Raw genomic sequence first — 23,014 nt, 5'->3', positions numbered from 1 at the left:
GAAACTTGGTTATTATTTGAGGAGAACAGACAGTTGCACCCATTTCACTAGACCAATTCAAAGATAATTGTAACTTATTTAAAGGAATAAATCCTAAAGATAAAATCCAGCTTGGTATGATGAAAAGGCATGTGACTACAATGGAATGACATAGTGATTCGACAAGCATCAACTTGAAAATTTTTTGAGATAGCAATATATACATGTACATATATATATATATATATATATATATATATATATATATATATATATATATATATAGAGAGAGAGAGAGAGAGAGAGAGAAAAGAGAAAAGAGAGAAACCATCAATATGGTAGGATTTCACTGTAAGAAAAAATTTTAAAAAATACTTTGGATGATTTACAGTCTAGAAGTAGTGGTCTGCTTAGAAATTGAGGTTCAAGCTTATCAGAATCATTCCTTACTTTTATCTTTTGCAATATTTATTCTATTGCATGTCAAATAGCTTGTTGAGGTTCTGATTGTTGTTGCCTATTATTTTAGCACATGTGAATGAACTCCCCAAGCTTCTCATTGATATTTCTTCTTATGTGAAAACCGCATGCTCTAGACAACGTAAACAATTTTAAAAGTTATTTAAAAACTAGCTCATTTTTCAAGTAAAAAACCTTCTAAATGATGTTAGAAAGAGAATTGGTTAGCTTTCAATTTTCTAACAATCAAGGAACATGACAGTTTTGATTAGTTAACATTTTCCTCATATACTACATAAGATAAGAATCCATCGTTATTGTATATCAAACAAAAGTATAGATGAAGATAGACATCACAATGTAACATATAGTATCATAACATGGATCGAAGCCAAGGATAGACATATCTTAAACTTTACCTTCAGTTGTTATCTATCGTGTGCTTATAGAAATGTGTCAAAAAATTGCCTATCATAGCTGCAACATATGTGAAATCACTTATCTATTCATTCTCAAATAGTGAAGAGCTTGGTTGGATATTTCTTATCAATCTTAGACATTTGCTAAATAGCATTACTTTCATTCTACTCTATGCTCATTCAAAACCAGTTGTGGAACCAATAAATATTCAACTGTAGATATAAACTTATCTAATGTGTCAAATATTGCCTATCATAGGTGCAACATATGTGAAATCACTTATCTATTCATTCTCAAATAGTGAAGAGTTTGGTTGGATATTTCTTATCAATCTTAGACATTTTCTAAATAGCATTACTTTCATTCTACTCTACGCTCATTCAAAACCAGTTGTGGAACCAATAAATATTCAACTGTAGATCTAAACTTATCTAATGATTGATAACTCATTAGAGATAACTTGTCATTCTACTTTATCACTTAGATAATCCAAATGTTGTCTAGTCTCAACCCCAATTCATAGACACGGCAACATATTGATGGGTTCAAGTACCAAATGCAAGTATGATTCTATAAAATTATGGCACTTTAACAAAGCTGGATTAGTGCATAAAAAAGTTTGGCATTGTTGTGATGATATGATATTTTCTTTGGTTGATTAATTTAATGACTACATTGTTAGTATCACTTTATATATTGATTCTACATATGTGGTATGCTTATGCATGTTGAACAATGTCAACAAGAAAAATCAACTTCTCATTCCATTTTAAAAGCTCATTTAATGTTTATCAAGAGAGATACATCTTGTAGACTTCTTTCATTGGCTCGAAATATTTATAACAAAACTGTTCATGCCATAAGTATATTTACAGTACTCTTAAAGAACTCAACAAACATCAAGAATATAAAAAAAATGTTTTAGTTTCTAATCAACATTAATGATTCTTTCATAAGCAAGATGAAGCATACATCTACCTCAAAGGTTAAGTCACCAAATTAATTTTATCCCAATTATATGTTATAAGTAACATATTTAATCCCAAAAACTGCAATTCAAAATGTGCCATTGTTGTATATTTGAGCATGCCAAGGCAAAATGGTGTGCCCTCCCATGTATATCCACCTAAAACGAAACTGAAATCTAATTCTCCACCATAACAAAGAATAACATCAATTTTTTTCATATAAAAGCTGATCACTTTTTTCCACTTTAATTTAATTGAACTATATTGTTAAAACAATGGTACCAAGAAAATTTATGAAATTTCTATCAACAAAATTTCCATGAGTAGGACATTATGTACATAAATTTTCAGTCTTCAACTAAGTGGAAGAGCTGAACAAAAACATCGATGCCTCTTTGAGGTGACTCAAGCTTGTAATTTCAACATCTTCCTCTATCTCTCTTGTTCCTTATTGCAACACATTATCTCTTAACAAAAACCAAAACATGTGCACATATAGACTTTAGTTTTCGTTGATATGATTTGCTCTTCCAAAAAACAATATACATTTGTTGGTTGACCATATATGCCCGATGTAGTAATAAAGTTTAGGTTTTGATGTTTGTACATGTAAAATTCTATGAAAATATTTCCTTTTTGAATGCTTGAGAAGTTCACCCTCATTCCGACATCATCTTACCAAGCCCAGTTCCTTATGACATGGCAGATCCTTTACATTTGCTATCTTATTAATTCAAATCTTGTGAAAATCTGTATACTCCATCTTTGCTTTATGGAAACAATGTGACAAATGGATTACCACAACAATACTTTAGTACCAACAACTTCTACTAATTCACCAATCTTAAGGCACTCAAACTCATCACACACCCAACCATCTTATTAATTTATCTAATTTTGTTTCTGATGCCACTTCTTTTATTCTGCATGAAGTGCTCAATAAGTAACATACAACACCATATTCTGTAACTTTTCATTTGCCAATTTTAAAATTCTCTTTTTTCTTAATGACTTTATATTATTTTATGAGAAAAGAAACTCTCACCTTTTTTAGTGAATCCATGCATTATCAAAATTGGCAAGCATCAATTAATAAAGGATATGACACATCAATAATTGTCAACTTGTCTCAAAATAGAAATAAATTTGTGATAAATAGGTTAACAAAATAAAAAACATTTCATCTGACTCCTAGCATCCAATACAAATTTGATCTCCTTGCTAATGCCAATTCATAGGTTCATTTTTAATAAAACCTTTGCACCAACTGAAAAATTTGGTCACTATGTGATGTTTTCCTTTTTTTTCTATTATCACATCTAGTCAGAGCTTTCATTAGTTAGATGCAAAAAATTGTCTTTCAAATGGAGGTTTAGATAAAAAGAATACTATGAATCCTTCATTGAATGTCATCACAAGAAGAGAATAAATTGTGCTTATTTGGTAGACATTTAACCATTGGTTTCAACAATTTTGTGTATAGTCTTCAAATTGTAGGCTTTACATAATCTAATGAAAATTCCACATTATTGGCTACCAAATATATGTACAAGTTGACAACTAATAGTATATAATAATGATACAATCATTGCAAAAAGCCACAAGCCACATATTGCATTGATAAGTCTCTTCTTACACTCTCAATCTCATATTTAGGACTTGAGTTAAATTAAATATATATTTTGTATTAAAATAGCTACTATAAGACTAAATTTTTACGTTAAAAAAGATATGCTCTAGATGTCTTGTTTGGTGTAAGACTTCTTAGATCATACTCTATTCAATTATTAGATAAAAGACTAAGAAAAAAAGAAAGAGCAACTTGATTGCAATCTAAAATAGTAAAGATATTAGGATGCTCCATTCAACTATCACAAGGTTTGTACAAAGTCTATTTATAGAAATACTGTGAAGACCTCATTATTATAAAATAATATGGTACTAAGATGCTTGGAGTCAATGCCTAAGAATGAGATTCTATTTTCATAAAAAAATGTGATCCAATTGGAAGCATATCATAATTTTCATTCGACCAATTGGCCAATGACTTGTAGATCCTTACCTAGGTACTTTATCATGCCATGAGAAGTCCTATCTTATGAAAGAGTAGAAAGGCAAAAAAGGAAAAAAAAACAATTAAAGCAATACATTTACACATCAAAAACAAATGTTAACAAATTCTCTACATGTAAATTGGTTTTGTTGAAAGTGTTATTAGAAAGGTTTGGTTTAAGCATGATAATATGTCAAGTTATGCCATGACAATTCAAGGGTTCTCCACATTGCAACAAAATTAATATTCTATGACCATATGTTGAGAAACTTTCTCAAAGATGGTTATAGATAGAAGAAAAAAATGACTTGTTGATATAGATATCTATTATAGTAAACCACATCAACATCATATTTCTTGATATTTGTTATGAGAAAATGCTTTATTTTTCTGTTCCTTACTTTAATAGAAAAAATATTATGAGCTTTTATATTTTCCAAAAGGCATACTTCAAACATAAGATTTATATGACTCTTGTTAAGAAAACCATAAATTATAAAGAAAGCTCAGCATCGTGGAGATTGTATGAATGTTGTGTGAAAATTGTTTCTCTATGTATTGATGCTTCCTTAATAACATTGTACCTCAGAGTACTTTTTTTCCAATATTTTCTAATGGTCTTAGCTTGAATAAACTGGAGAGATATTTTTAAAAGCTCATTTAGAATTTTAATGATAACAAAAACATGTGCAACTTATATTTATTGTTAATTAAGGTTTGCAGTCTTTTGAAAAAACAAAATTTTGTGAATTAACCATAGTGTATCACAAATTTCAGTATTATGGGATATTTTTATGACTTGTCAAAATACTTTTGAGTCTAATTCTTGGAAATTTCAACCCAGTTTCTAGGGTTTTTAAAAAATTGTTGGCAATAAGGATTATTGCTTTGGATTGGGGTGGAGAATTTCAAGGTCTTCAATGTTTTCTTCTTAAAAATGGTAGTAGGAATACAATACCTTGCCTTCAAGCTCTTAAACAAAATAGGGTTTTTGAAAGAACAAATAAGCATATAATGAAAACTACATTTATTAGTGGTCAAAACCAATATTCCTATACAATATTTGACTTATGCTTCTAGTAGTGTGGTATACCTTATAAACTCATGCCAAAAAGGTGCATGTTTCATTTTCTTGAAGAAACAAGTTTCCTTCCAAAATTCTAAAGATAAAGAGGTTCTTCTGAATTCACTTGTCAACAATGCCATCTACTTTTCCTTTTACAAATAGTCCTATTACTTACCTATACTATAAGTAAAAATCTTAGTTCTCAAGGCAATGATAGGGAACATTAAGTGGAATAACGAGTAGTGCCTAACCTCAAATCAAATTGTTCTACCCTCGATGACCAAGCTCAGGCTCATGAACCCAAAACTAGACATATACCAAATTGAACGTATAGCATGATCATTCAATCTCAAGTAGGGACTAGCAAACCAAACCCTAACATAGATGATTTTTAGTCCTTTATCTCTAATGAGCACCAAAAAGCTTTAACCACACAAAATTTGGGTATTATATCCTTGAATTTGTAGGAAATCATAGTGGAAAACAAATCAAATGAAGCTATGTAGACAAAATATAAAATTCTCATAAAAATGTAAATGAATTCACTCTTATTTTTTGTCAAGAAAGGAAATTCATTTTAGGAATTAAATAGTATTTCTAAAGGAAAAAGACTGATGGATCCTTGGAGTGATATAAATCTAGGTTACAAGTCAATGGTATATTAAACAAGAAGGTAGTCACTGTATAAAGAGCTTTAGCCTGGTCCTCAAACTCACGACCTTTAAAACATGTTGACCATTGTTATTAGACAAGTATGGACATTATATCACTTAGATGTTCAAAATACTTTTGTTCATGTATCTTTTCAAAAAATCTACATGATGCAACCCCGAGATTTTAAATTCCCAAAATTTTTAAATTATATCTATAAGTTACAAAAACTCTCCGTGGTTTGAAACAAGCATCAAGGGTATATCTTGCTTCCCCAAGTACATTTTAGGTAGGAAGAAGTTTTAATTGTGCTTGAAGTAATACGACACTCTTTATTTTAAGGAGGGAAAACATTAGAACATGTGTTCACTATGTATGCCACATATATTAGAAACTTATCCAACATTTCAACACTATGCTTGCCATGAAGGGATAAGGTTAGCAACACTTTCCTTGATATACATGCTAAACAAAGTAATGCTAATTGAAACAAACCAATGTAGGAGCATCATAGGAGCCAAGACCATATCCATATCAATATCCAATTCCACATCCTTATTGATCTATTCTAGAATGGAACTTGGTGATCTATCATTAAGTAGAAGCGCAGATGGACCCTTTCGGTATTCTATTATGACAAGACCTCATATCTCATTTGTTGTAAACAAGGCAAATGGACATTGGAGAATAGTGAAATGAATTTGAGAACTTTTAAAACGTGCTACCACCTATGGCCTAGTCATCAGAATACACCTCCCCAACTATTCCAACATTCATTAATTTATATTAGGCCAAATTCTAGATGATAGAAGATCTACAAGTGGCTGTTACATATACTTCATGAAATTTAGTCATATCATGTAGTGCTAAGAAAAGGTCAGTGGCTTCCTAATCTAACACTAGTACACACTATCATGCCCTAGCTATTAGTATAACAAAAACCAAGTGGATACAATTTGTACTTAAAAAACTTGGCATATCAAAACAACTTTATCGTGCGACAACATTAGGGTATTGTATTATCTTGCAGCACATCTATTTGTCATAACCAATGCAAACATATATAGATAGATTTGCTCTTTATCAAGAAAAGTCATGTCAAAAGAGAAATAAAATTAAGATTGTATTTCAAGCAAAGATCATATAACTAATAGCGCTACAATACCCTTATTTGGGTAAGGGTATACCACTAAGGCGTATAGACTTAATCTTATCAATGTTGACCCAAACATTAGTAGGACAAGTTGAATGCAAGCATAGTAGAAAACAAGTAGAGCTATAACCAGCAAAGGCAACAAGTAGAAGGAAACAAGTAGAGCTATAACCAGCAAAGGCAACTAATAGCACAACTATCAAGAAAAAAATAGAAAGGAAAGGAAAATTATAGAAAAGGAAAGTAATATTGTTGATATTATATGTAAGATAAAAATGAAAAGAAGTAAGGAAAGAAAATTTACATCTTAATGGAAAGAGTAACTGAGAAAGGCAAGTGAAGATAGTGCCACTACTGAACTTGCAAAGAAAAGAAATTAAGAAAATGAACGAGATCACAAATTCTTAGTTAATAACAATAACAAACTATAATGGTCAATCCTCGCTTCGCAAAACTACAAACATCACAACATCAATGAGATCGAAACTTCAGGTATCTTTGTTGTTGAAAACTTGAATGATTGTAAGAGGGAAAAGAAGTTATACTTCCAACCATGAACACAAATCTTTTATGACCAGAATTGACTTATTCACTACATTGGAATATTTATGTCCTTTTATAGAATGAACCACAAGTTTTTTACATCATAAAGCACATGATGCTAGAAAACAACATTGCTTATAGTCAAACTGTTGTACAATTCATTACATTAAACTTGTAATGCATTATCATTATATATATACATGCATATATATAATATATATATATATATATATTATACATGAGCTGAATTCTATATTTTAATTGTCCAGCTTCATTAACAAAAGAAGATAGGGTGGCCCCATAATGTTAGTACGTACTACGGTCTTAATTGCATATGTAAAATGCATTAAAAAAATGCAGTTGAATGTGGTAATATATTACAAGGGTTTCACCCAATATATGTTATAATGAATCTACACAAATGTTAATTCAAAGAGTTGGGTGACATCACACACACACACACACATATATATATATGTATGTCATTGATGGTTATTAGAGATCATTCAAGAGTTTGTCAAGTTGTTCTGGAATAGAATATGAATCCCTAAATTATCAGAGATCATTCAAGGGTTCGTCAATTTGTTCTAGAGCAGTATGGATCCTATAACACTCAAAATTCAGATTCTATCATATGTTTAATAAGAAATCCAAATGACAGCAAGGTTTGGATATCTTGTCTCTAGATGGTTAGGATACAAAGTTGGGAAAAGATATGATATCATTAAGCAATAAAGAGACGAATATGACATTTTATGGTCAGATTCCATAGAAAGAAATGGTTTGGGTGTTTACTATTACAAATTGAGTATGTGACCAATATATAACTTTTTTAAGGCAAGTTCATGTGATCCTATTGTGTTCATCATTCTGATGTTCCTTTTGGTGCTGCTAGCATAGTAAATATTTAATCCTAGCTGATATTTCAATATCTTTGAGCTGAAAGAGAACAAGGGGTTTTGTGTATATATGCATAGAAGCTTATATAGCATTTGCATAGAATTGCTTTTATGCCCCCTGCAGCAAAACACGTGCATGCACACACAAAAAAACACAAACAGATCTATATAAAACGGCAACGGCATGACTGATCACTGTGCATATTGGGGCAATAATGTGACAATATTATAATTTGGAGAACTGACCACCGGATTTGATCAATTAACAGCACATATAAAATAGAAAAGCTCACATAAAGAGCTCTCAGACTAATATGGTATAATAAGTGAAAAACGTATATAGTAGATCACCGAGAAAAACTTGAACAGCAACAGAACTGCCAATAATATTTTTAAGAAACTTCCCTACAATGCAATGAATGAGAAAGAAATAACCAAAGAGATAGGCTTGTTTGGGGGAAATGCAACATGATCTAATCCAGTTTTGCCATTTAATGTACCAAAAATTAACTATTTAGAAAACTAATTAACTGATACCCTATGCAACACATCCCTGACATTTGAGAGTATTAATTTGTCATGAAATCAATGGCAGGCGTTCTTTTCCAAACGAAATTGTGCTTAATAGTTTCTGTTGAGTGAATCAATTTTCTTTTTATTAGACCGGTGAGCCAAGATGCAAGACAAGACATTACTTAGCTAGCTAGGCGTATTATATATATATATATATAGTTTATTGTATCGAAATGGATACGACACTAATCTCAAGTTATTCGCATTAATAAAATAACAAATATCAAATTATTCGGTGCATAAAAAGTTATAAACTACCATGTGCATGTGTGCGCCTATGTGAAACCTCAAGTTTGAGTTACAGATAGCTCTGATATCATTTTTATGCATTCCAAAGCTTTTATATATATATATATATATATATATACTTGCATATCCTGTTCAGTTATTTGTTTAAGCAACGATTGTTTTGAGCGGAGGTGCAACGTAGTTTACAACTATATGTGGACGTTGTTGATCGATTGCAACGTTGATAGATAGATGAGTCTTCATAAGTAAATTACTCTCAGGTTATTTTTCACTGAAAATTTGACGTACACACGATGCTACCTGATTTGGTGAACTGGTCGACTCTAGTTAGCTGGAGTCAGATTGGTGAAGATGACCACATGAACTAATAGCAACTGCGGCATGAACCATCGTTCCCCAACTCAAAACATGTGGTAGTTCTCCTGATCCAATGCAGAACGTTTTCTCCATGAAGCAAAGAATTAAACATCCTTCAAGCAGTCCTATCATATGTTAACTGAACTACCAATATTTGCGAACAAGTAGCCGCCCCAGATTGTTTCACAAATAGATTCCAATGCCAAAGTAGATGATGAGTTATTCACGGGTCTGTTTGGCCCTTTGCATGACAAATGTAGCTTGCGCTGTTAGCTTTCTGATTGAGTGGCCTTGCTTGATTAATTAAGACAAAGAAAGGTGGGTGCGTAGGCAAAGCCAGGAAGCAAATCATGGGCAGCGTTGTGTATATGATCACTAACATTTGTCTGGCCATTTCTTACAAGGATCAAGAAATGAAATCCTGCTTATGTTGTCCAAATAAAACAGAAAGATGTAACAGAAGAAAGATAACTAGCTTGTGCCAATATTATAATAATCTTATTAACAATCACTTGCATTTCATGGTTCGTTTTAACACAAACTTCTTCGCACATGCTTTTTCATAAGGAATCTTTCTTTCTTTCTTCCTTTTTTTTTTTAAAAAAAATATGCACTTGTCTCAGTTTTGTGCTTTTTTGTGCATGCTATTTGAAACAAAACAAAGAAACTCATTGCCAACGAGAAAATATAAGCAGTACGACAATTTTTTTTTGCTTTGTCGCGTTTGCTTATCAATAATATCATCTTAATATGCTTGTGCTTGTCCATGTGGCACACCTATTAGAGTTTCCTTATATTTGAATTTGATGTCTGATCTTTGCAGTAAGATAACCTTAACGGAAAAAGTCAATTATTAGCATGAAATGCTAGCTTTTAGTATTAATTAGTTAGCCTTTTAGAACATCATACTTCGATAGAAAGATTTTAAGTGTGTTCTCCTTCATTCAGCAAAAGCTAAAATTTATGTATAAATAGGATTTTTTTTTCTACACTTGAGCACAAAGGCAGGTTCCCAACTCTTTCAATCTCTTTTCCGGTGCAACAAAATCAATGCGGGAAGTCGTAAAATTCCCAAGAGGATATCAGTTGACTCCTAGAATTTAACATAAAGCCTTTAAATGTCCTTTAAAGAAATTTTTTTTTATCATTTAATATTAGGACTCGCACTAGATTTGGCAATGTATTACATGCAATTTAACTACAAAACCATGCATGAAGTAATTTTGTGATTGAATTTTCAACTAGTGCAATTTAAACGTCGCATCACTTAAATGCATGTGTCCTGAATGACAGTACCATCAGGCAGTTAACATTACGATTTTATCGAGACAAAATTCAAAAGATGACTGAAGATTAATTAAGTAGCATATTATCGTTTTTCTTGGAAATCATGAAACATTGCTCCTCTACGCAAGCAGCTTCTAGTTTATGTTGTATTTATAGATTGATAACACAAACTATGAACTATCACACAAGATGATATATAGTTAGTCAAGATGATTATTTAGTGGCAGTACTGCCATTAATCTCTCAATTATATTACTAGTGTTTCGTACCAGTTCTCGCCCAGTGCACTCCCTTCAACCTTGAGAAGCAATGGTAGGAATGATTGAGATGATGTCCATAACACAAAATGAAAGATGCTAATTCACTCTGCAGCAATGCATCAACAAAATCAGCACAAACAAAGCCTAGTGAGAAATAAGAGGAACAGAACTATTGTGTGGTGTTTTACCAACTTCATTCAAGTTGGTTATATCGCCACAAGCGGTTACCAAAATCTTGTCTTCTGTAAAAGCTACCTGTGCAAACAAGGGTCATCGATCTGGTGATCCATTTATATGTTCTTATCCTTTTCTGATTCATTTTTCTCAACAGCAGTATATTCATCCAAGATGTTGAGAGATTAGTCACTGTAATTATGCTTAATTTCACAGGAAATAATCAATATCAGACTGGAATAAGCAATAAAATAATAGATAACATCATGACAGTCTATATCCTGCAGCCTTGTGGAGCATGCATGAAACCAGAAGTACTACTGTCTACTGATATTGTTATAGTGATCTACCAACTTCCAGATGAATGTTCTGAAGATCTCTGCCTCAGTCCGTTACAAGCAGAAGCCAAATAGTATTAGCAGCAGATTGAAATTTATATACTTCTTTTGTTCTTTCTCTCCCTAAACTTGTACTACACCTTTAACCTTTTCCTCTAATCGGGCATTTAGCGTAATAAGATTTTGTCAAACAAAGTGGCGATGCACACCATCTGTGGACAAAGCAATTGCAGACAATATCTTGCAGCAAATGCCGCATGACCGACGATCGATTCCAAGTAAATTGTGCTCGACGATCAGAAATTGCCCATGAGAAGTAAAGCTAGCGAAGGATTTAATATTAATATTTTGGTTTTAAGACGCTCCAAGTCGATGCAAAATAAGGATCAGGTTTCTTTTTCCTGCTGCAAAAATTGAAATAGTTTGCAATTCTATTAACTAATAATGGAGATACAAACAGGAAAAGTACATGCTTTGCTAAAATATCGTCTGTTCAAAAGCACTGTAAGGTGCAAACTCTTGGCTCGGGTCGTGCCCGTTTCACAACAAAAGCGAGAGAGAGAGAGAGAGAGAGAGAGAGAGCACCTGCATGAATCTACTGAAATTCAATTCAAGTACAGAATTTTTTCCTGAGCTAGAGACTGTACGTGATCTAAGTCTCATCTTCCGTAGTGGCAGATTTGAGTGCATTACTGTAAAAAAAAATATGTTCAAGTCAATCAAAGTCATCCTGTTCCACAAGAAACCAGAGAGAAAGAAAGAGGGGAGAGAGGGAGAGTTCAACAAGCTCGTGCATGCAGAAAACATCAATCACGTTACCAACTAAACCCGCCGAACTTTAGGGTCATCAACCGCCGAGAGGCCAGGAAACAGGAAAATCAAAGAACTCCATTAATCACCATTTCCTAATTAAGTCAACTTTAGAGAACACCCTCTTAAAGGAAGGACCAATTCCATAAAAGCATAAGAAACGAACACTATACCGTGCTCTTCCAGGTATCTAAGCCAATCGGGCCGATACGATCTACTTGAAAATCATTCAATTCAAACTGTCGAGAAACAGCAAGTGCACTTCATTTTTTATACGGCTACAACTAGTGCACGTACAAAAATCTATTCCCATGAACAGAAAAAAATAAATGCAAGGAATAAAATAAAGATAATAGATAGAATGTAATAAAAGTCGTTCCTTATTTATGACAGTGAATGTACAAGGACTATTACCCATTTATATTATAATTTTTTGGAACCACAAGCGCAGCCTGGAAAAGATAGAGAGAGAAAGAGAGAGAGAGAGAGAGAGAGACGGGACCAGTTTGTGATGACAAACCAACGCGGTATCATTAGCATCTCCTCTTGTGCAAGAGCTCATGAGGATGGATTTAGTGGCTTGTGAGCTGAGATAATCTGCCAAAGAATAGATTACACGGGCCAGATTAATCTGTTTTGTTGGAAGAAGGAATATGTTGGGAGGCAACTGTTTTCGAATAGCTTCATTATTTTATTATTTTATGTATAAATTTCCGTTCAATCCTCACTTCAATAATACGGACATCAGAAGTGGCCGGGGTTTGTCGACAAGACTAGGCAGGGTCGTCGGGTTTCAAGTCCCCTAATTCAAAAATTTTCGAACACACCCACACTCTCTCTCTAGATCTCTCTCTTGTGTACTCCAACAGCTGCATATTCATATATCCATCTGTATATCACACAAGAAGAGCAGCTACCCATCTGAAGGTCAGACGAGTATTCCACTGTACATCTTCCCATTCAAAAATCTAGCCATATCGAATTCAATTTCTCCCGTTCTCTTGTTCTGCTGCAGCGTACTGCGAGTACCATCTGTCGCGCGACGATAAAGTGTAAGAGGTCAAGTAAGAGAAGACACAAGAAGGGGCGCGAACTTGTACAGAAAAAGGTGGGAGCGAGAGACAAAAGTAGGGAAAGCAAAAGAGAGATTCAATGCTGGTGGTGGTGGGTCAGTTCTTCAACAGTGAATCTTCTGTTCCTGTTCTTGCCAATCGTACTCTCTCAGCTTGGGGAGAGAGAGAAAGAGGATCGGAAACCGATGTTTGAACGAAGACCAGTTCTGTTGCAGAGAGGAAAGGAAAGGGGGGATGCGCTCCGCTGACGGACAGTTCACGACAACGCACGTGTCTGAGCTTCAGTAGGACTCTGTGCCCCACGAGCGGCCATTGGAGAGGACGGAGAGAATGACGGGAGTCTCTCTAGAGATAGAGAGAGAAAGAATGAGGTTTGTGCTGGGAATGTAAGAGATTCAAATTTTTCCACTTGTGGGCTTCTCTGTTGAATCATCATCTCGTTCCCCATCTTCCCACAGTCCATAGATCGATAAGTGGAAACGTTTTTAGTTGCCAAACAGGTTTTATTTCGTTGTTTTTACTGTCTCTTTACATTCTTCTCAAGCACCCACCCTTTCATCAACTTGGTCTAACAATACTGGCCACGGCTTGAATGTAGCCCTACAGCTGAAGACTGGGTTGTCGTCATCAATGGATAGTTCTTGTCATCTGTTGTTGTTGAAAGAACAAAACACACACAGCACACAAACAATGCTCGCTTTATGAGGTCGTGACAGTGACGATACAAGAGAAAAAGGAAGGAAACAGAAGCCGATGAGAAAGTATCAGTTAATTTGTTGTGTAGCAATCGATGCTACTGTCAGTTCGTTGCCAATATAATTAGAGGGGAGAGAGAGAGGAGAGAGGAGATGAAGTGGGATGGAGGAAGAGAGAGCACCAATTCAAGGGTGGGCAGAGGGACCAACGCCGCCGCTGGCTGGGTGGGAGGAGGTGGAAGCGGAGCTGCCGGTGGTAGTGATGGTTGGACGCTTTCGCTTCTTTTTCTCGTATGGGATGCCACGGGCCTTAGCCTGGGCCTCGCGGACCTCACGGAGGTAAATCCGGACGGCGCGGGCGCCGAAGGGATTGGATTCGGGGCGGCCGCCGTTCTCCTCGTAGGCGGCGCGGAGGCGGCCGATGAGGGCGTCGAGGCTACCCCAGGCCTGGCGGAGCGGGCAGGCGCACGGCAACGGAGGGTTGGGGTGGCCGAAGAAGGCGCAGCCGTTGAGGTGCACTTTCGTCTTGCCGAACTGGTCCAGGTACTTGAGGAACTCGATGACATGGGCGCCGCTGCACCGAGACAGCGACAGCGGAGGCTTGTGGTTCTTCAGGTACTGCAGGAAGGTGTTCCAGTCCCTCCTTTTCTGCGACTCGTACCTGCTCGGCGGCGCCGCCGGCCCCGACGACTCTCCGTCCCCTCCCTCCGCTGATCGACCGCCGGGATCCATGTGGGTTCCTTATGGTTGGGCGTGACACCGGTGGTGGAGTGACAGGCGCAGCTGCGTGAGATGCTGGAGCGGCTGCCGGTGGAAGACGTCAAATCGGCAGGCTAGATCCTCCCTGGTCGGGGGCTTGCTCCCATCGGCTGCTGGTGAGGGGAGAGTAGGGCTCCAGGTGCTTTGCTGGAGAGAGACAGAGAGTCGTCGGAAAAGCAGAGAGACAGATGGGACGTAAAAATAAAGGGGAAAAAGGGTCACTGAATAGAGAGAGTGAGTGAAGGTGGGGTTAAAAAAAATTTGACCGCTTTGAGTAAAATGGATATACGTTTCAATACTGGTCTTCACGTGGTGGCCCCTCCATCGCCTGTCCTCACTTTTTCTCTACCAATATATGTATATTCAAATCTTCCTACTATCAGTTGATATGGATGTGTCACATATATAATTCGTATCAGATTGCATGTGTGAATCTAAATAGATAATTGATGGGGAGATTTTAACACACATATATATATAAAGAAAGAGAGAGAGAAATTGAGAGAGAGAAAAAAAGATTTAAATCTACCTTTGTGATCAGATGGTTAATTTTTATTTTGTATCACTAAAAAACAAATGCAAAAGCTATATTTGTAATGTCTTGTTCCTTAGCTATAGTTCTTAATAACAACTTATCCTTTTCGTTATATATATATATATATATATATATATATATATATATATATATATATATATATATATATATATATATATATATATATATATATATATATATCTTCAAGCCATTCCTATGTCCGGTCAAGAACACATCAGGTATATGTCATTAAAAACATTGCTTCATGCAATGCATAAGTATTTTTCCCTCGGAATCTAAACGGAAAAATAGAGGGAATATATATTATATATACCTACACTGCTCTTTGTGGAAATTTTTAAGACCTGAGTTAAATTCAGTTGAGGAATCTCATGCGTCATGTGTGTGACGTGTGTACACAAGAATTCGACGTCGCTTCCACTCGAAAGTCGAAGATGGCAGAGCAGTCCGCTGAAAATTACCGTGGAACTCTGCCTAACACGAAGCATAATGTTCGGCTTCTCAAGGGCCTTCTGGGAGCAACTTTCAGTTCTATATGGCTCGATTTGTTGGTTTTCTTCTACGTTAAAAAAAAAAGTAGGTTTCATTCGGTAATTTTCCAAAAAACGTGTTGTACCTTTTGCATTTTCAACTTTAGCTTTACTTTTCAACGTTCAAATATGTCCATACTTCTCCTTAACGCCAGTATTTGGAATTAAGGTTTACGCATATGTAAGCAGCTGTCTATGCGATCTTAACAAATCTAGTTATTTATGTAATGGTCGGCATCATCTTTTCTTTTTTCTATTTTATAAGTTAATGCCCCTTAATCATTTATTTATTTATATATGGCACCTCCCAGTCATTTTCCGATGTGGTCGAGGGGTTCAAAATTTTTAGAAGTAGCTGCTTTCAGCACCACCATTTTCTCAAATTCATTTATCTCTCTCTCCTATTTCAAAGTGACACATTTAAAAAAAGTAAATTAGCCACTTAAGGTTTATTTCCATGGTATGCTATGAAAATGTACATGAAGACATAAAAAATCATTTGGTAGCAAGGACAATTGGTGAGTGCCCTCATGAATCTGTTTTCAAAATTGGAGAAAGTTCATAAAACAACATAAAATTGTTTCAATCTTTTAAGTAGATTCATGAAACACTCACAAAATGATTCTACTTTCAAACAACACCGAAACACATAGGATTTACCCAACTCAAGAGTACCTATGTCATAGGCCGTCACTCTTTTCACCTCCCTCTTAAATATTGGAGTAGATTTATGAAACAATAGTTCTATTATTTTGTGAAACTCATTCAATTTTTGAGGCAGATACATACATGATATACTTACAAAATATCGATGTTGCCAAACAACTTTGACAGAAATAAGCCTCCATATAGGGGCAGAGGTAAGTGTGGTCTGCATGGGGCATACGTCCCATGGAGTCCACTCTAAAAACATTTTTTAATTATTGGATTTGGATAGATTTAGGTCTAATTATATGAATCTACGAGACCTTGATCACTACCTCAAGACCAACTGAAAATTTGTTTCCTATATATTTAATACTCCATAGACAAAAAAATTCTGGCTCGGACCCTACCTATAGCCAAGAGAAAGGTACCCATGTCATAGGGGAAGGAACCTTAACAGTTTTATTTTTTAATGAATCTGCCTCAATCTTTAACTCAAATTCATAAACATAAAAATGACCCACAAAATGTCTTTGTTTTCAAAGAACTTAAAAAAGAATATGCCTCTTTATGACACCCAACTCATGGGGACCCATGTCATAGGGAGAAGCTCCTTCCACCCCCTTAGCCTACAACACACAAAGTCAATGCATTCTCATAACAAATAACCTCTTGGGAACATATCAACGGAAGGGGACTTGCGTCGTATGCCCTACCCGTTGGGCCCTTTGAGGGCTTTTATAGAAAAATTGCCAAAATGATGTGGTGAATAAAGGAAAAAGATGATTAAAAAAAAGGGTGAGCAAATCTAGGGGCAAATGTTTGGGAGCGTGGATGATTTCGCCACTTGATGGGACGTTTTATTGAAACATATTCTTCAATAATTCTACGAAAGAACCAATCCAAAATCGCCGCGTTTCACACAGAAATGAAAGCAAACAGCATGAAGGGCATCTTGGTATCGGCTTTGACGCGCACAACCGCCCTCGTACATGGCCCATAAGCAGAAACCAAGATGGTGACCGCAGAGTTAACATATGCATGTACGACTTGGACGTTACTTGACAAGACCTAGACCTAAAATCGCCCTCACGGCCAATGGTGGTTTTGCGTCTTGGCTCGATCCAATAAGTCCCAATTATATATATTACAATACAAGAGGAATTCGTATCCGTACCCAATGATATATTAATATATATTTAGATATATTATCTATATTTTGACATGTTTCGACTTGGAAGGATTAAACATTTAATCATGTTACTCTTCAAAACCATTGTCGTAGAGAGATATAGTTTACAGGAAGATTAAATGAATCTGCTCATTAGATGGGATTGTTTTCAAATCCTTAAAAAAGAGCATAATATTATAGTTGTTTTTTAGTTCAAATGGCAAAAAAATGAAAAATAATAGGACAAAAATAACATGTCAGGTGGATAAAAAAGGAAGCTTACTGTTCGAGTGAGAGCCAAAAGCCCCCTAGCCATCTCTTTTTCTCTGCCCTTAATGTGGAAGGTTGTGCGTATTGTTGTTCAACTTCAACTGATTTTGGATTAACATTTGAATTTGAATCGAATATAGATTTACATAAACATCCTATACTCAATGTCTATAACGGTTTGAATTTCAGTTTAAAAGTTAGATTCAATTCATATTCAGGTGTTGACCTAAAAATCAGATTTGGATCCAATTTAGATTATGAAATTAGATTTTAAATTTGAATGTGGCTGTATAGTTCGAATATAAAATCAAAGTATATGAATATGAAAAAAAATGAATGTGATAAAAAATACATCTAATTTAAATCCGATCAGTTCACATCCCTAAGTCTAAAATAACTGTCTCACTAACCCTCACAACATCATGTCATAAGCACAAAAAAGCAAATGCACTGTGGAATATGTAAAGTTGTCACAAACTATTATATCCCCTGATAGAATATGTAAAGTTGGGACTTGAGACCAATGTTATAAACCAAATTAGTGAGTCTGCTAATAAGATGAATAAGCCAAAATTATTCAAAAAAATTACTTAATTTCAACAAAAAAATGAAACAAATATATAAAAATAATTAAAAAACTATATATTTTTATATATAAGTTGACAGGTTACAACCTTCAGTCGGCCAAGGAACTGAATCAAATATCTACCTCCGATTCCATTGGAACAGTCGACCGGTTCCTGAAAACTACCATTCCGACCATTTGCACCGTGGAAAAGCTATCGGCATCCTTCCAAACGGAACGCGGCCGTCAAGATACAGAAAGTCATGTATCCAAATCCAATCGGAAAACGACTAAAGCTGATGGCAACCCTTCTACTTGCGTCATGCACAGTATGAAGCTGTTGCAGAGCTGGCGAAGAACACACCATTATGCGCTCAGGACCCGGACCCGCGCCGGGCCCCGTCTGAGCTTTCATGGCCTGTTCACGGCCAAGCTTCTTTTCTGCTACACGTATTGATGTGCTGTGTTTGCACATGTACATATTCATCTCTTCAAGATATTCTGTTTTTTACGTCTTCCTCTGAAGACCCCTTCAATAAGAATAGAAGACTTTATGGTTATGAGAGAAAAATGAGCAAATTACTGTGTAATTTCGTTCAAAAGGTAAAACTAAAATTTGAAGTTTGAACTTCCGACACCGTACCAAAGCTTTGTCGCGTTTTATAGTGCTTTCTTTCTGTTGTACCTTTTCTTTTCTTTGTTGTTTATCAGCCTTGCTTTGCAACTTTTAAGTGCTGTTTAGGTAAACTATCTTATAGTCACCTATAATTTTATAGGTACATTGTATTTGCCTATATTTTTATATCTCAACAATGACCAAATAGATAAAACTTTGTCTCAAGGATTCTCGAGAAAGATTCCTGTGCCTTGGTGCCGGGTTTAGCAAGCGAGGGTGCCGTTCAAACTTCGTCAGCGCCAGTGTCTCCGGCGAGCCCAAGTACACATGTACATAGGTCTAACAAGAATGTTGTTGTGCTTCCGGCCATGTAACTGGTGCAAAGTATGTGGTTTCTCCGTCTAATCAACCTGTATTATGTGTGTGTTAGTGGCGGAGCTAGGAATTTCTAGCTAATGGGTACCGTTACTTCAAATTTCAAACTTTGAAGGGATACTCATATATAAAAAACTGAAACTAATGAAGTATTGATATATACAAATAAAACAAATTCTATGGGCTGGTGTGGGCAATTGGCAGTCACAACATGGCTCCTCCACAGGTGTCAGAGAAAGAGAATTTTTATTCAACATTGCATAACTCAACAAACCGGGCTCGGGTTTCGGGTGTCGGTGCCATGAGGGATTCTTATGGACTCGAGCCACAGAAAGCCGTCCATCTGAAAATACCATCCCACCTAAAATGGAGTACACTATGCCAATTTACGGATTAGCCTATAGGCAGTATACCATTTGCAACGCATTCTTGCTTCCCCATCCGCCGAAACCCTTGGGAGTGGAAGAGGAAACTTACTCCAGTGATGCCAAGGAAATGGCAACGTTCGTGGCTGTCGGCAAAGGCATTCGCATTCGCGCCGAACTTTTCAACCATCTATATCTGAAAGCTCAACTCATGTCATCTATCTTTCTTTCCATTGGAGGGGATTCGCAGCTGTTACATTTGTGCCAATCCCTTGACACGCAGCCCTTTTGAAGCTAGCCCGAACACCCCTGTTATGATCTTTTGCCTCATCAACCATCAGTGTAACCCACATACCAGATTTTTCTCTCGTTGTCTTGGGGGTGTACCAATGGGTGGTAGGCCGTGCTGCCCTATTGAAGCAGCCGAGTGGCATGAAAGATGTCCTCCTTCCTTTTACTCCATCGATCGACCAACAGGCTAAATCCCACGTACCAGAATTTTTTTTTTACATCAGTACTAGTTGCAAAGATTTTCAGGGCCATCAGTTCGATTGCATGATACCTGTTTGGCTGTGTGGGTTTGTTTTACCTTTTTGCATTTTTGGTTTTGATCCTGTTTAGAATTGTGGAATGACACAAAGTGACTTAATTTTTGAATACTTGTATTGCAAGTAGGAGGGTCATTTATATATATTAACAAAGATTAATTGATCTATATTAGAGATAAGGATAGGGATAGGGTCATGGGGGTGAGGAAAGGGCATCCTTATTAACTTCAGAAATTGAGATAAAGTTGATGGACATTTTCATATTTTACTTTGTTTTATGTTGCTTGAATGCATTCAATGTTATTTAAACAATTCTTTCTATGGTGGTCGTCTTCTATTGCGATCCTAACCCAGCATTGAACAGGCGGTCTATAATTTTATTGCTGCTCACTTTAGAAATACCATGCCACTTCCACCATTTACCTTCTTTGGCATCAATTCTGTAGATCATCAGGATCAAGGGTACTTGTCAGAAGTTTAATATAGTCTAATGCTTGTTCTATGTAGTTCCCAAATCTTGAAGTGTATGATGGGTAAATGAAGAAACTAGCAATAAGGAAGATGTGGCAAATTCTTCAACTGTGGAGATGACTTTGTCTGTCCAGTTACATCTATGATAAGTTTATGATTAATCTTGGATTTTATTTTTTCTGCCATTTTTTTTGTTGGCAAAAAGTTTAAACTTTTTTTGCTTCACATGGTCGTCTATTTGAAACTATCATTACAGAAAGTGTTCTAACTCTTTGCAAGGAACTTTATTTTAGGCTCATGTTATGGCAAGTTCTCTTGTGAAGATAAACCTAAACTAAGTATGCAGTTATATATATTAAGGGTCCATTCAGGTGAATAATGTAACACACCAAAAGTTTGGTCATGTATCTAGGATTGTAAAGAATCTTGAGACACTTATAAATCGGGTTGCTAAGTGATTGATTGTCATGGTTTCTAGTTTTTGTTGGGCTGGAACTGAAGCTACTAGGAGGCAAGGTTGAGATCCACTAGTCAGGATTGTTACAAATAATGTGCACCTCCACTTAACGGGCCAATGTCACTACAACCTATTGCAGGAGGATGCTATTCAGAACTTGGCCAACCAAAAGAGGTCAGAACAGAACAAAGTCTTTCAAAGAAGAACACATTCATTTAAAATTTAGGTTGTAATAGAGCTGCTTAGGAGAAATTCAACTATGTTATTCCATTTTTCTTGTTCATGCAATGCTCAATAGTGGATGTTGCATCGTCATCTTAGTTGCCATTTGATAGTAGCAGGTGCATCACCATATGGTGAGATATAATTTTCATTTCCTTTAATTGTTTAATTGCCCTTAGTAAACAAATTGCAAATTTTCTTTCTCATTAATGTAAAATTTAATTTGATTCTTTTACCTGCTGCAAGGTCATTCTTAAGGGGCTTCTTACGGCATGAGATGTTTCCGCTGCTAATTGCGTGTTACAGTATTCAATATAGGATGGATCCTCGACTACACATATAAAACAAGTTTATAAATCCCAATGGATCAAAAGTTTGTTCTACTTTCTTTTATTTACACCCATAAAACATCATACAGTTTTTTTTCTCATATTTATTGTGCTCTAAAAAAATCCATTGAATTTTGAATCAGGGAAAAGTGTTCCTCTTGCATGAAGTTTAAGAAAAAAAATCTTGGAAAGTAATCCTAAAATTATTTTTCAGGGTCATCTAACACCTCCTTAATGTTAGAATTCATTCAATTCACTACAAGAATACAAGCATTTAGTAATATTGAAACACATAACATAAGATCTTCAATAACATGGTCACTATGTTACCAAATGCACTACCAAATATTGCATGGCTGATTACTTCCATACGAAAAGAAACAACATTATTGATGGATGCATACTATAATAAGAGATGTGATGTTATAGAAGACTTTTACTAACAACTCTCTTCCTTGTCTGCATAAGTCATTGCACAATGTGGATAGCACATTATCTATATTTTAGTAGTGTTTCAACTTTACAAATTTCATTTGCAGCATTAATGTTGTAAATGCATTACAGATCCTGCTATTTTTTTAAAATATTTTAGCATAATAGTTATTATAATTATCTTGATACATTATAATAATCAAAACTGACCGTGAATTAATTTCCATACAACACAATTTAAATTCCCATAACCGCTACACATATATGCTTGGCACACTAAAAAAAAGTAATTTACAACTGTGTGAGTTATTGGAATTGCAAAAGAATACAAAAAATCCATGCAAATCCACGTGGAAATTAAAAGGATGAAAATCTTAGACGTAATTTGACCAAGGTTTCCTACATATGCATATGCAAGCATCATGAAGGACATCAAGAATTATGCAGACCTATATTTAGCATTGACCTCTGTAGCAAATAATCTTTCTTTTGTTTCTTTGTTTAATTTGTACTTACCATTTATAAATCCTTCAAAATCTGATTGTTAAGGATAAAACCGTAAAATGGTCAAGAAATTAGGAAAAAGAAGTCATAAAATAAATTAGATGACAAAATTATTAGACAAATATAATAATATAATTAGCATAAAAAAGGCCTTTCACAAAAGGTCCCTTATGTTCCTCCAAACATATGGAG

General features: G+C 35.3%; 1 protein-coding gene across 1 annotated transcript; it reads right to left on the bottom strand.

Annotated features, from left to right (window-relative positions):
* Positions 1–11,838: 11,838 nt before the first annotated feature.
* LOC116254075 (protein LIGHT-DEPENDENT SHORT HYPOCOTYLS 6-like) lies at positions 11,839–14,974 on the bottom strand. Its single transcript, XM_031629142.2, has 2 exons — positions 14,190–14,974; positions 11,839–12,121 (listed from the first exon to the last, which is right to left on the bottom strand). Exon 1 carries the CDS (start codon positions 14,737–14,739, stop codon positions 14,194–14,196), a length of 546 nt encoding a protein of 181 aa, XP_031485002.1. The 5' UTR covers positions 14,740–14,974; the 3' UTR covers positions 11,839–12,121; positions 14,190–14,193.
* Between the last annotated feature and the right edge of the window lie 8,040 nt (positions 14,975–23,014).

This window comes from Nymphaea colorata, chromosome 5 (genome assembly GCF_008831285.2).
Source record: "Nymphaea colorata isolate Beijing-Zhang1983 chromosome 5, ASM883128v2, whole genome shotgun sequence".
Taxonomy (NCBI): Eukaryota; Viridiplantae; Streptophyta; class Magnoliopsida; order Nymphaeales; family Nymphaeaceae; genus Nymphaea; species Nymphaea colorata.
This window is presented reverse-complemented; position numbering and strand designations above follow the sequence as displayed.

Excerpts from the sequence above, each read along its gene's own strand:
- LOC116254075 (XM_031629142.2), bottom strand. The coding sequence starts at position 14,739 with ATGGATCCCGGCGGTCGATCAGCGGAGGGAGGGGACGGAGAGTCGTCG.